General features: G+C 36.1%; 1 protein-coding gene across 1 annotated transcript in view; it reads left to right on the top strand.

Moving 5' to 3' along the window:
• Positions 1 to 13,346, top strand: part of LOC150104569 (2-oxoglutarate dehydrogenase complex component E1-like) — a 567,065-nt gene that overhangs the window by 506,271 nt on the left and 47,448 nt on the right. Inside the window, exon 17 of the mRNA XM_090395786.1 lies at positions 11,032 to 11,103. Coding sequence (XP_090251912.1) covers positions 11,032 to 11,103 — 72 coding nt within the window. The remainder of the gene's footprint in view (positions 1 to 11,031; positions 11,104 to 13,346) is intronic.

Here is a 13,346-nt window from a genome sequence, read left to right as displayed (position 1 = left end):
TTTGTTTTAGGCAGTTGTCATCGCCTACTTTTCATCACCTAAATGTATTAGGTCGGTTATCGGCCTCTCTTGCATTCAAAGCGCCAGTACGTGCCGTTGCAGGTTCTTATGCATTTATTCGTTTACTAACAACTGAGAGCGGTGAGCGCACTATTCTGATCTGCGCACCGCTTTGAATTAAGAGGCTATATCTTCAGGAATTTTTTGAATTTCTTGATAAAAAGTTAGGAACAGATTTTTAAAAGTACATACTTTCAGAAAATAATATTAAAAAATCGATTTTTTTGATCCTCTAAATACCACTGCCTCCTTAAAATTATCAAAAACTTACAAATTAGCAAAAAAAAAATGCCATAGAAGAAAAACCTGACGTGATAGAGAAAAATGGGTTTGATATTTGAAAAATGGGTTTGGTCACCTCGGTTCCTTCTTGATGGGGAGGAGGTGGAGAGGATCCAGAGGCGAGTGACTAAGATGATAACAGGTCTATGGAATGAACCATATGAGAACAGAAGATTTGTGGGTTGCAGAAACTAGTTGATAGGCGGAGGAGAGGAGATATGATTGAGACATTCAAATTGCTAAAAGGATTCTATAGGATTAATTCAGAGGATATTTTTGAGATCAGGACTGGTGGTGGGAGAACTAGGGGACACCTATGGAAGCTGGGCAAGAGTGTGGTTAGCAGGGGTGTTAGAGTTGGGTTCTTTACTTTTAGAGTGGTAAATGAGTGGAATGGAATAAGCTGCCAGAGTCTTGTGGGTGCTATGACGGTGAACGAGTTCAAGACAAGGTATGATAGATACTGTGAGAATGTAATCGCATAGTTATGTGGCCATGATGTTTAGGACCTCCCTCGATGAGTCTAAGGACTCCTGGAGTCGCCCGAAATAATAATAATAATAATAATAATAATATTTGAAATCAGCGCACCCAAATCAGTGAAAAACAAGTGTCAGATCATAATCAGCAGAAAAAAAATTTTTTGTTGTTGGCCAGTGTAATTATTCACTCCCCATAGTAAACAACATGCCTTTCCCAACATCCACTATACTGCAGATGCAAGAAAAGCAAGTAGTTTTATTGTATTACTAAATAAGGTACAGAGACATTTGCAGTCTGTCTAATATATTTCTCAAATAGCGCAATTAGAGACAACTAGGATAAAAAACGGCACACTAACTAATGAATTACGTGTTCCCTCCCACAGAAACTATGCTGAATGGACTCAAGTAAAACTATATGTTGCATTGGCAAACACAGTATCTAACTAAAAACTACTGTCTAATTTTTGATGTCATTAAGACATCGCGAAAGTGGCATGCAAACAACCAGCAATAAAATTCAACTAGGCATTGAAACTTTGTGTTATTTAGCCAGGTAATGAGAAGTTCTGTTGGAACGATGAATAGGCAAAACGCCACCTCATCGTGAACGTGTTAAAACTAAGAAATATATAGTGAATGTTGTTATGGTTGTTTCAGATATTATGGAATTCAGCTGCAGAGAATTAGCATTTCAACTCAATAACTGTTGACTTGCCTTTGTCGTTTGGTAGTGTGATCTTTTGTTAATACTGCACCAATCATATGCACATCGTCATAAGTTGCTTATTATTATTAGTCTTTAAACGTAAGTTTAAAGACCAATAATAATAATAATAATAATAACATGTCTGGGTAGATAGTAAATTTGAAAAAGTGTAAACATCTCGTGATTGTTAGAATATATGACTTGCACAAAATTCATAAAGAATAGATTTTGTTCTGCCTCATAGAGGAATGAATCAGTAAGTGACTTGTACGTTATGAAATAACAGGAAATTTATCAGTCATTACATTAAGTAAAAATACACCTCCTAGTTTCACCACCTAAAATGGAACTGGTAGCTTCTTTGGGGTTAACGCATCAAAAACTATAAACGTGCGAACGTTTATAGTTTTTATTTTAACTCTTAAGAAGCCACCAGTTCCATTTTAGGTAGTGAAAAGTTATATTTTTTACTTAATGTAATGACCAATAAATATGTTGTTGTTTCATGAGCATTTTATTATTATTATTTATTATTTGACACGGGAGAGGAAAGATTAGCAAAACAAGTGTTCTCTGCCAGGTTGGCAGGAAAACGACCCAGAAGAAGACCAAGATATAGGTGGATTGATACGGTACAAAGTGCCTTAGATGATAGAAATATAAGATCTGATAATGTTGGAGTCTTAACAAGTAACAGACTGATTTGGAGGAAAATTGTAGATAGGAAGTTAGTAATGATGTAATTTTTTCATGTAGTACTGTCATATCCTGTACACCCCCTTGAGGGTACATGGCAGGAATTTGATGATGATGATGATTATTTGACACCTCTAGGGAGTCCATAGACTCAGACGAGGGAGGGCACCTGCTCTACAACTCTGTCTCCACCAACTCACCACAACTATGCCAATGCCATCTACCACCAACCACCACTGGTGTTTCCACAGACAATCACAAACATCCATGCCCACAGTGGGATTCGAACCCACAGCGTTTTGGCTGGAGAGCGGATATGCTAACCACTTGGCCAACCAGCCAGGCTGGCCGAGTGATTAGCCAAGTGGTTAGCGTTAGATGTAGTGGTCAAGCTCAATCTCTGGATCAGAGATTGAGCTGAATCCCATTCCACAATATCTTTTATGTTGTTACTCATAACAAAAGGTTTGTTGGTTGGTCATCTTAAAATATGTTAGTACATATTTTAAGCTGACCAAACTTCAAGTTCCTTCTTGAGAAAGAAGGAACTTGTTTATTAGATTTGAAAGCCTGTGCATTGTATTCCTTGGGGAAAGGAGTACATTACACAGGCTTTATTCATGCACTTCAGCAGGAATGAAGGAGAAAGAAGAGAAACTCTGTGAGTATGGAGTTGGACTGTGAAGGGGGTGTTGGTTGACAGCTGCATGCATTTCAATGGATTTTGTAGATAGAGAGGGGGCAGGAGAGAAATAATTGAAGCTAGTTCTGATGAATATTTATAATGGAAATATTTATAGAAGATGAATGCAGTAGATAATAAATGTCTGTGTGAGAGCAGTTGCAGTGAGTTGGTAAGAAATGAGTCGTTAAGTCTGATTGTTCCCTTTTTTCATGCCAGGTATTTTTAGGACTGCCCTCAGATGTGTGAGTGGTACTTGATGGATAGGCAGATTTGTGATAATTTTTGGGGATAGTAGCTGTTCAGAGGTAATATAATACTTTGAGTAAAAGCAATCCTAATGTTTTGAATTCTGAGGAAACACTGGTTATAATGTGTTTATGCCAAGAGAGTTTTGATGTCAGGCTAATCCTAAGGAGAGAAATCTCATCTTGGCTATAGATTTGGGTGTTGCCAAAGGCTGGGAGAATGTTTTTTTTTTTTTTTCCTTTCCTTTTTTTGTGGAAAATACGGCAAAACTGTGTTTTGCATGCATTGAAATTAACAGGGTTATCCAAACCCTATCAAAGAATGGTTTTGAAATCAGAATTAAGGGTTGCAGAGGCTGTGATGGTTTGTGACATAGGTGCAAAGCTTGTCAAGTGAGGAGGAGTCTATATATATATATATATATATATAGAAGAAAGAGGGTAGGTGTGTGTATGTGTATATATGAAAGAGGGTAGGTGAAAGGGCAGAACCTTGTGGGACTACTTGCATAGTTAGACAGGGAATGTTCCACCATCACTTGCAACATGCATCCAGTGAGAAAAATGGCAACCCAATTGCAGAAGTCATGGAAAAGACTGAATGATAGCAACTTACTTAATGGGCTCTTGTACCAGACCTGGTTGAAAACATTGGAGATATCAACTGCAACCACTTAGCATTTGACAAACTTTACTGTGGTACTTTTCCAGAGGTGGGTGACATAGGTAAGTAGATCTCTGTTGAATGGCATTGGTATAATCCACACTAGCATTCATTTATTAGTTGAGTATTTCGAGGTAGCATAAGAGTTGGATGTTGATTGATGGTGCTCTACATTACTTTGGAGAAGACTGAGGTGAGAGAGAGACTGGGTGGTAATTTGATGTTAAGAATTTATCACCATACTTGGTCAGCTGGTTTCCAGGATGAAGTGTAGATGTCAGTGGAGTAAGAAAGCATAAAGAAGTGACATAGAAGTCAACCTCTGAGTGCAGATCTTTAAGACAATTGGAGGAATGCCATTAGGGCCAGGGGAGTTTTTGGTATCTTATTTGGAAAGGATTTTCCTGATCACTTTCTGGTGAAAGGTTAGAGGAGACATTGAGTGTTGGATGTTTGGAATGGTTGGGGACATTTACCAAAATAATGTATGCAGCATTTGAGGAAAAAGTATCATGCCAGGAGATTGTCTTTTTCTGTGACGATGCAAATAGACCCATCTGGATGCAGTAGCAGTGTTGGGTAAAAGTTATGGCCAACTGCTTTGGCAAGAGACCAAAAAGTGCAACTGCTATATTGGCAGAGTGAAAGTTTCCTGCTTTTGGCTGAATGGAAATCACTTTTGAATGCATTGATGATTTTCTTGCAGCTGTTTCTGACTTTGGTGTAAGCCAGGGTTTCTCAAACTTTTTCTACGACAGAACACTTCACAAATCCTGAAATTTTCAAGGAACACCTTGGTTATTTTGTAATGTATTAATTAATACTTAATTGGAAATTTAGCTGATTTTTATGAATTAATAATTAATTAAACGTCAATTAAAGTTTGATTTAATTGTTTTAATTGAAGCATCAATAAACCATCATTAGATTAATTTGTGCTGATTTTCATTGACATATCCCATTCTGATCATCAAATATATTTATAATATTATTATAATACTTACGAGTGAATGCAGACTTTTTCTCCTGTCTGCTGGTAGTTTTCTCTTCCTTTCGTACATCCTGGAGATCTTTGTAGGCTTGAGGTGGATCGCTCACTATCTGTTCCGTCACAAACACCTTTAACAAGAGATTTCTTAGTACCAAAATTAAACAAAGTGCCTTCTCTCTTTTTCATATTAGAATTTAAATCTGTATTCCTATTACTTTTTAAAAAATCACGACACTTCGGTTTCAGAACAAGCACTTACACACTGCAATACAAACTTGCGAAGAAAGTATTCAGTAGTAATAGATCTGAGAACTGGATACAGACTACCTTGTTCTTCAATTTCAGTGGAAAAATTTTCTTTATACTTCCTTGCTGATTGGTCACCAACATTTGCAATACAGATGGTATTTCGTTCAGTTTACGCAGCCTTGCAGGCAATTTTTATATCGGCCATAAATAGTGGTGTTTTCTTTCCTGATTGTTGAAAGATTTCGACGTGTGAAAATTAACGATAATTCATGAATATTTCTATGCTTAAAAATATGCCGCTCGGTCACTGACATTTGCTACACAGATGTCATTTCTTTCAGTTTTGAGATCAGAGGATATGCCACCATTGTTATAATTCGCTTGCAGGCAATTTTTATGACCGGTCATAAACAGCGGTATTCCCTTTCAAAAATGTTGAAAGGTTTCGATGTGTGAAAATTAACGATAATTCATGAATACATCCACGTTTAAAATTACACGGCTTGGTCACTGACATTTGCTACACAGATGTTATTAGGCATTCTGGGTCTGAGCTTTTCGACATATTCACGAATATTATTCTCATCAGAATATTTCTACTATAAAATATTTATTCATGAAAAATGCTTAGAAAACTAAAATGACAAATTCCAGACCTTCTTGTGGAACACCTACTCACCTTCCGTGGAGCACTAGTGTTCCATGGAACACAGTTTGAGAAACCCTGGTGTAAGCATTGAAAGAAGGTAAAGTTCTTGATGATTGTCAGTTCAGTATGCTTGGTTCTTCATTTGCACAGCTTTGGCCCATCTTTTGAAGAACCAAGGGCTTATTAGGGGATAGGATTTAGTGAGGAATGGGGAATACATGCTTCCATAGGAAGTTCAAAGATGCATTCATTGCATTTGCTTGGGTTGGAGGGCAGTGATTCAGCTAGGGAAGTGAGATATGCAAATCTTGATGCCATCCCTCTTGGCTTTCTAATAATGCCAGACAACTCTTGGTTAAGAATGGCTGTTTCTCAGTGGGAGAAGAGGTAACCACAAAGTTGTGGTCTGAAATGCCTAAGGGAGATACAGCCTTCATGATATAATTGGAAGGATCATTATTGAAGAGCTCTATAGCATTTGGGGTTTTCTGGCTGGCATGAGAACAATTTGTGATGGCAAATGTCTCAGCATCTATGTCTGCTTGGCATGTTTTGTTGTAGAAGAACACCATTTGGTATTCTGAATGTTAAAATCTCCAAGGAAGACAGCCTCACTGTTAGGAAAGTTGGAAGGACATCAACTTTCAAGGAGACGAGGTTGACAAGTTCATAGTGGTTATTTGCACTGAAAGACTAGTAAAGACAGCATATGAATTTCACATAATGAGGCAAAGAGATTTTAAGCCAAAGCAGGTCGTAATTGGGAGATTTTAAGTTGAATGTTCTCTGGCATAGTATGACAGAGAGAATGTATACAAATCCAAATTTCAGCCTCTCAAGTATTACCCATCTCAACTTTTCACATTATCTCTCTAGTACTTGTATTTTCAAGGTAGCTATTAATAGTTCTCAATTTCCCCACTAGTAGTCCTCTTTTGCAATTGACATTCCATATTTCATTGCCACTTTGCTGTTTTTCTTCCAGTTGTTTATTATTATTATTATTATTATTATTATTATTCAGGCCTCCATGGAGTCAAAAGACTCATCTTGGGAAGCCCTTCCTGAGAACATAAAGTCTGTCAAGATTCATCAAGGGCTTGTGTACACAATTGGGGAGAAATCACTTTGAAGTTGTTCACAGCCATCATTAGTTCTGAATCACTTGCCAGTGTGTGTCATGGGTTACTTTTACCAGTTGCGGAAAGTTCATCCCATTCCTTATTTTGTTCATGGGTCTGAAATGGAGGCATCTGGTGATTTTTACTGTGATCAAACTGGATTTTTTCTTTAGTCTGGTGATGCCATGCTTCAGTTTTTCTTCACTTTTAGCATGGAACTGTAGGACAATGGCATTATTATTTTATGGTCTTGAGTTGCATCAGTATGATGAGGCTATGAAGCAAGCTGGTATCAGTGGCAGGTGATTTTTCATCAAGGTGCTGGTTGTGGATCTGTTCTAGATTGACTTCAGTTTATTTCAATTTGTGGGAGAAAGTTTATGCAGTGAGCATGTGACCAATGGCAACCAGAATTGCATAGATGACCTTTTTTTAATGTCTGTGATATATAGTCTATAGCCACAGTATTTGATAGCATTGTCGGATTTATCATAGCTGGTTGACTGCACTATTAGCTTTGTCTGAAACACTGTCATCATTGGGCTTTGTTCCTCCATCTTTGTTTTTTGCAGAAGTTTCATTTGATGAAATTTATGTGTGAAAAACACTTTCAAAATGATAAGACAAAGTGTATGCATAAAAGTCACCTTATCACAAAACACTTTTTCATTGGGATGTAATGGACCGTTTTGTGTGCAGTAAGGTTACAACAAATCACAAGAAGAAAAAATTCTTCTCCATTTCTATCCTAGGTCAGCAAAGCAAGATATAGAGATGTTGGCATTATTTCTTTGACCTATATAGGGAGGATCTCTCACTACATCACAATGATACTTCAGAGATATGCCATTAGGGCGAATAAAAGTCCATTATGATTTTGTTTTCAAAACTTTCCTACCCTTGGTAGAATCAATGAAGATGGACTTGTGGCATTCTTGTACTTTATTTTGATTAGTCAGTATATGAAATGAAAGAAAAGAACACCATAGTAACACTGCTGTAATAATATATGCTGTTTGTTGCTATTATTTTAAAATGTCTTTTCTCTATACTTTATATGCCGTTATTCTATTTAGCAGTGCCCTAAATAGCGTTTTTTTTCTCTCTCATAATCTTTCTTGCTTACTATGTTTATCCATCTTCCGTATTTATTAGTCGTATGCCTATGAACACTGAAAAATTTATTTGTCAGACTGCGCCATCAGTATATCAAATATTCGGCATAAGACACAATAAAACTTCCGGCAGGTCTAGCTCCACTTTAAAACTGCACTTTAAATGCCTTAGTTGTTTCCCACTGACAAGTCCGATTTATTTAGGAACAGTGCAGTTGTAAAATAAAGGATCAGGCAGCACTCTTTTAACAAATAATTAAAACACATTTATTTACATTAATATGAAATATACATGAATCAAACAACAGGGAGATAGCTTTCTCTACCCATTTAAAAAATCTTGAGCATAAAATTAGAACCCTTTTACTTCAACACTAAATAATCTCTTTAACTCTAAAACTTATTTATTCTCTGCTTACAAATTCAACTTATTACACTTCTAGTTTATTCGCAAAGAGGTTATTTTTACAAATTAGATATCAACTTTTAACATGCTAATTTGACTCTCTTATGGATATTTCTTATTATTGTTAAGCTAATTCTTAACAGTCCATATACAACATATCTCCTAGATTATAAGAGAAAATATACATATACAAAGGGAAGTAACTTACAGAGGCTCTGTTTCGTACATTCAGTCAAGAGTCTTTTACTAAAGTCTTTATGGCTTTTCTTTCATCTTGAGTTTTAGGCTTCCTTCAGGAGTATCTTGATACAGCGGTATCACTTTGGGATATTAGCGGGCTTTTTGACTGCAATCTGCAGTACTCGAATAACACATATACGATATATAAGAGGTTTCAGCATACGAGCAAATTCTCCTCTGGATCCTTACTTCGGGCACTTCTGCTTCTAATTGCCGCCACCTCTACTAATCGCCGATGACTGATCTTGGCTCTCTTTGGTAACAGTGCTTCGCCTTTTTCTCTCTCGGCACCTGGATCTCAACTCTCCTGCTTTAGTAACTGGGGCCTTGCCTCTCCTCGTTCTCTGCCGCCCTTGCTCTGGTTCGGACTCCACTTTTGGTCTGCAGCTTGCTTTCGCCCTGGTTCCGACATCCTCTAGTTTCGACTTCTGAAGACTCTCTCTTGACGACTGGAAGCCCTTCATGCTCATCTCTGTCCCCTTTTATTTTCTGATCTCGGGTCTTTGCACTAAGGCTAATAAACTTGTCTAAAACTAGCAGACCTCTTTGATACTTCTCTTGTCTTTTTGGGCCGTGGAAACTTCTCTAAACCTAGCGGCACTCTTGGATACTAACTTTAAAGGTGTTTGCACTTCTCTCATACACAAAACTAGTAAACAACTTTCCTGCGCTCTTACACATAATTATATACAAAGTTCCGATGGCAAAGCATTGCCTTTGTTTTTGACATTAAAATAGTAAATACATTAACATTTTCCCACCAGGTTAAGTACATTAATATTTAGCAAAATATATGTAGAAACAAACAAGGTTATTTACAGTTCTCATGGGACTTAACCTATGTAAAAAATCCATGTAAAGCGATTTGCTATTTTAAAGCTAAATCAAGATTTTACACTGCCAACAGTAGACAGAAATTTCATATTTTGGATAAGTCCCTTGGGAAGTCAACTTGAACAAAGAGTATGCCTTTCCACAATAATCAAAAATACGAATGCTATTTCTTTATGCTATTCTAGGCCAATTACCTGAATCAGCAGTTTCAATTTATTCTCATTCTAGTCATCCATGGGCCTACTTGAGGAATATGGCCTCACTAATTATATCCAGAATTATTCCCTATAAAAGAGTACGGGTGCACAACATGCACCAGTACTCTCAATAACAGGTTGTAAGATATCATCAAAGCTTTAAAGCTTGTTGGTTTATTAAGAAAGAGATGTTTTTCCTGTAAGTAAGCAGTTGGTAATTTGAGTATTATCAACTACAGTCATAAAAGTATATACAGGGTGTTCGGGATAAATTTGACAGTTTCGTAAGGAAAAAGAAAATCTTTGTATCTATTAAATTTAATGAATTGACAAAAAAACATTACAGGCAGAGTTAATTACAATACTATCAACAAGATTTACTCAAAATAACCACCATTAGCATCGATCACAGCTTCAATTCTGCTTCGGAACCTCGAACAAGCTGATGCTACAGTCTCCCTGGGAAGGGCCGCAAAAACTGTTTTAATTTTATCCATTAACTGGGCTTTTGTATTACTGGAAGTGCGATTGGTGTCTTTTTCAACTGCGCCCCATACAAAATAATCCATGGGGTTAAGGTCTGGGGAGTTTGGAGGCCAAACATTTGGACTGGTGAAGTCGTAGAAATTTTCAGACAACCATTTTTGACTTTTCCCAGAGGTGTGGCAAGGGGCCGAATCCTGCTGCCATACATACGGCCTACCATTGCCTACCCTTGTTATCCAGGGCTTGACTACAGTTAGCAACTCCACGAACAAAGCCCGAATTCCAATGCCAGGGTTCTTCAACACCTGTTCCTGCAGATTTGCGAGGAATTCTGCTGTACGAACGCAATCAGATCGTCTGCTAGGGATCTTTCTTCTTGCTACATCCTCGTAGTCACCATTGCAAGTCTCTAGTTCATGCCTGATTGTTTTTACTGTATTCAGGGAGCATTGGGCAGCAGTCGTAATATCCTTATTTTGATGGCGGGCACGAATCATCATGATACAAGTTATTCTCTTCCATGATTCAGGTGGGTTCCAGCTATCCATCCTTTCTGACATCTTGTATATGAATGAAGAAGGGTCCAAACTTTTAAATGAAGAGAAGTGTGTGTTAATACATGTAACTTACGGAAAAATATAATTAATTATAAATATGTCAAATTTATCCCGAACACCCTGTATATATATGTATATATATATATATATATATATAATTATATATTTGATTTTTATTAATCCTAATTTTCAATATCGTTGTGTTATTAGTTATTTATCCTTAAGGATAAATAACTTAATGCTGTACTCTGTGTATCTTAAAATTTTTAAGAAAAAAATTCTTAAAAGTTTTATTATATAACATTCTTTAAAAGGAATAAATTATTTGCATAATATACTGAATTGCAAATTATGTATTCTCAGGGACCTGAACATTCCAGTGCACGTCCAGAGCGATTTTTGCAGCTGTGCAGTGAAGAACCAGATATTTTTCCTGTAAGTATCCAACTTGTAAATTTGGATGTTATCAGCTATAGTCATAAAATCGTATACCTAATTGTTCATCTAGTTTTGTTCACCTTCATCATCATTTATTTGCTTTCTATGCTTTTCATTTCTATCTTTCATTCTATACTCTCTCTCTCTCTCTGCACTATGTTCTTTGCTTATGTTCATCATACTTTCATTTATATGTTCTTTCTTGAAGTAATTTATCTTGATATATTCTCCTCAACTCCAAGACAGAAGTAGCAAATTACAGACTAATTAGTATCTCTGGAATGGTGCCTAAAGTATTGGAAAAGTTGGTTAAAAGTAAAATTCGGGAATGGGTGGATAGGAAAATATACTCTATAGGGCAGCATGGCTTTTTAAAAGGCAAGTCCTGCCTCAGTAATTTATTCAATTTTATAATAAGGTAACAGCAGAATTGGATAAAGGAAATGGCTACACTGTGATTCTGCTGGAATTGCAAAAGCATTTGACAGAAGACCACATGGAAAATTATTACAAATTTGGAGCAAATGGGAATGGATATGAGGTTGGTGGCATGGATAGGAGATTGAATGATTAGAAGGTGGTGTATGTTGGAGTGGAATCAAGGTAAATGAGAGTAGCTAATGGAGTGCCCCAGGGCTCTGTACTAGGACCACTACTCTTTAGGTTGTTCATTAATGATATAGTGGAAGATTTGAAGAGGATATTCAGTTTACTTATGATGCAAAACTAGGGAGGGCAATAGTTTATAAATATCTGGCAGAATGACTTAAATAAATTGGCAATGTGGACAAAGGACAATGGTCACCAATTTAGTGTAGTAAAATATAGGGTAATGCAACACTGGTATTGAAGGGTTACATACTTCATATCATATTGAGGCAATTGATGTGAAGTCAATGGTCTCTCTCTCTTTCTATACATTTCGATAGTCATGAAGATACTTCATGTGCTAACTTTGTTTGCTTGTTTTGCTTGTATGTGATTGTCTGTGAAAATACTAGTGGCGGTGGTGGGCAGAAGATTGCGTTAGTGTCATTGCAGTTCATTGTAGTTGGTGGATTGAGTGGTGGAGACAGATTTGTAGAGTGTGCCCTCCCTCCATGAATCTTTGGACTCCCTGGAGGTGTCATGTAATAATAATAATAACGTCTTGTCAGGTATAATATACTAAGTTAAAACATACTGAACTTCTATGTTCATATGAAGTACTCTAGCAGGTTTCTAGTACAGTGATGAAGCCTGTCAATTCCATTCCAGACCAGCCTTTTTTCCTATGTTAATTCTTAAATATAGATAAAGCGTACTTTTTTAAAATTTTCCCTTGGATGATCAGACAAATAAGAATTGTATGAGGACTGATAGAAAATTTAAGAAATTCATTCAAGACTATGTAACTGATCTTGAATTCAGAAGTTAAATAAAAGAAAAAAAACACTTGTGTTTGTGATTGACCATGTAAGTAGCAACTCTGCTATTTCAACGGGCTAGATTGAAATCTTGCTGTGACATGTATGTTTGTTGAATATCTTTAGTTCAGATGATTTCATTGCTTATTGAAGGCATAAAGTGGCTTTAAAGAGTGCCATGTTTAGTCTCTAGAGCAGAGTTTCCAGATTATTCAAAAGTGCTAAGTTATATTAATAAATTAATATAAACAAAGATATAAATACATTTCTAAAGGAAATGTTCTGAAATTTCAGAGATAAAATAATTTTCATATACCATAAAGCTAGAGGATCCCAAAGAGAAAATATAAAGAAAACAATAAATACATAGTCAAACTGCCATTTTAGTCATAATTTTCATTCGAATGATTTTATTAGTACTGACCATCATAAACCTGGCAGCTTCTTTTAACTTAAAATAACCTTTACTGAAGACTACATGAAATCCCCTCTTCTTTGTTGTCTCGAAGAATAGGATTGTGAATTATGTCCTGTATCAAATAAGTCACCTCAAGCAATATTTATATTATTTTATATTTTTCTTTTATTATAAAGGATAATAAAATTCTTTATTCAAAAACTGTATGTGTGTATACACACATACACACAAACTTTTTTTAATGCTCATAAAACATAAGTCTACTATAAGGTGAGGCAATAAATCTGTTTTGGATAACATGGTTCTTATACTATAAAAATCTAGAAACATGGTAAAATATGTATTAATTAACTTAAGTATCAGATATTTTGGAAAGAATTGTAAAAATAGGGAGGTATGTTGTAATAAAATGTATT

Source organism: Typopeltis vanoorti, chromosome 7 (assembly GCF_054136105.1).
Source record: "Typopeltis vanoorti isolate ZY-2024b chromosome 7, IOZ_Tvanoo_1.0, whole genome shotgun sequence".
NCBI lineage: Eukaryota > Metazoa > Arthropoda > Arachnida > Uropygi > Thelyphonidae > Typopeltis > Typopeltis vanoorti.
Note: the sequence above shows the minus strand (reverse complement) of the source record. Positions and strands in the feature narration are given on the sequence as shown.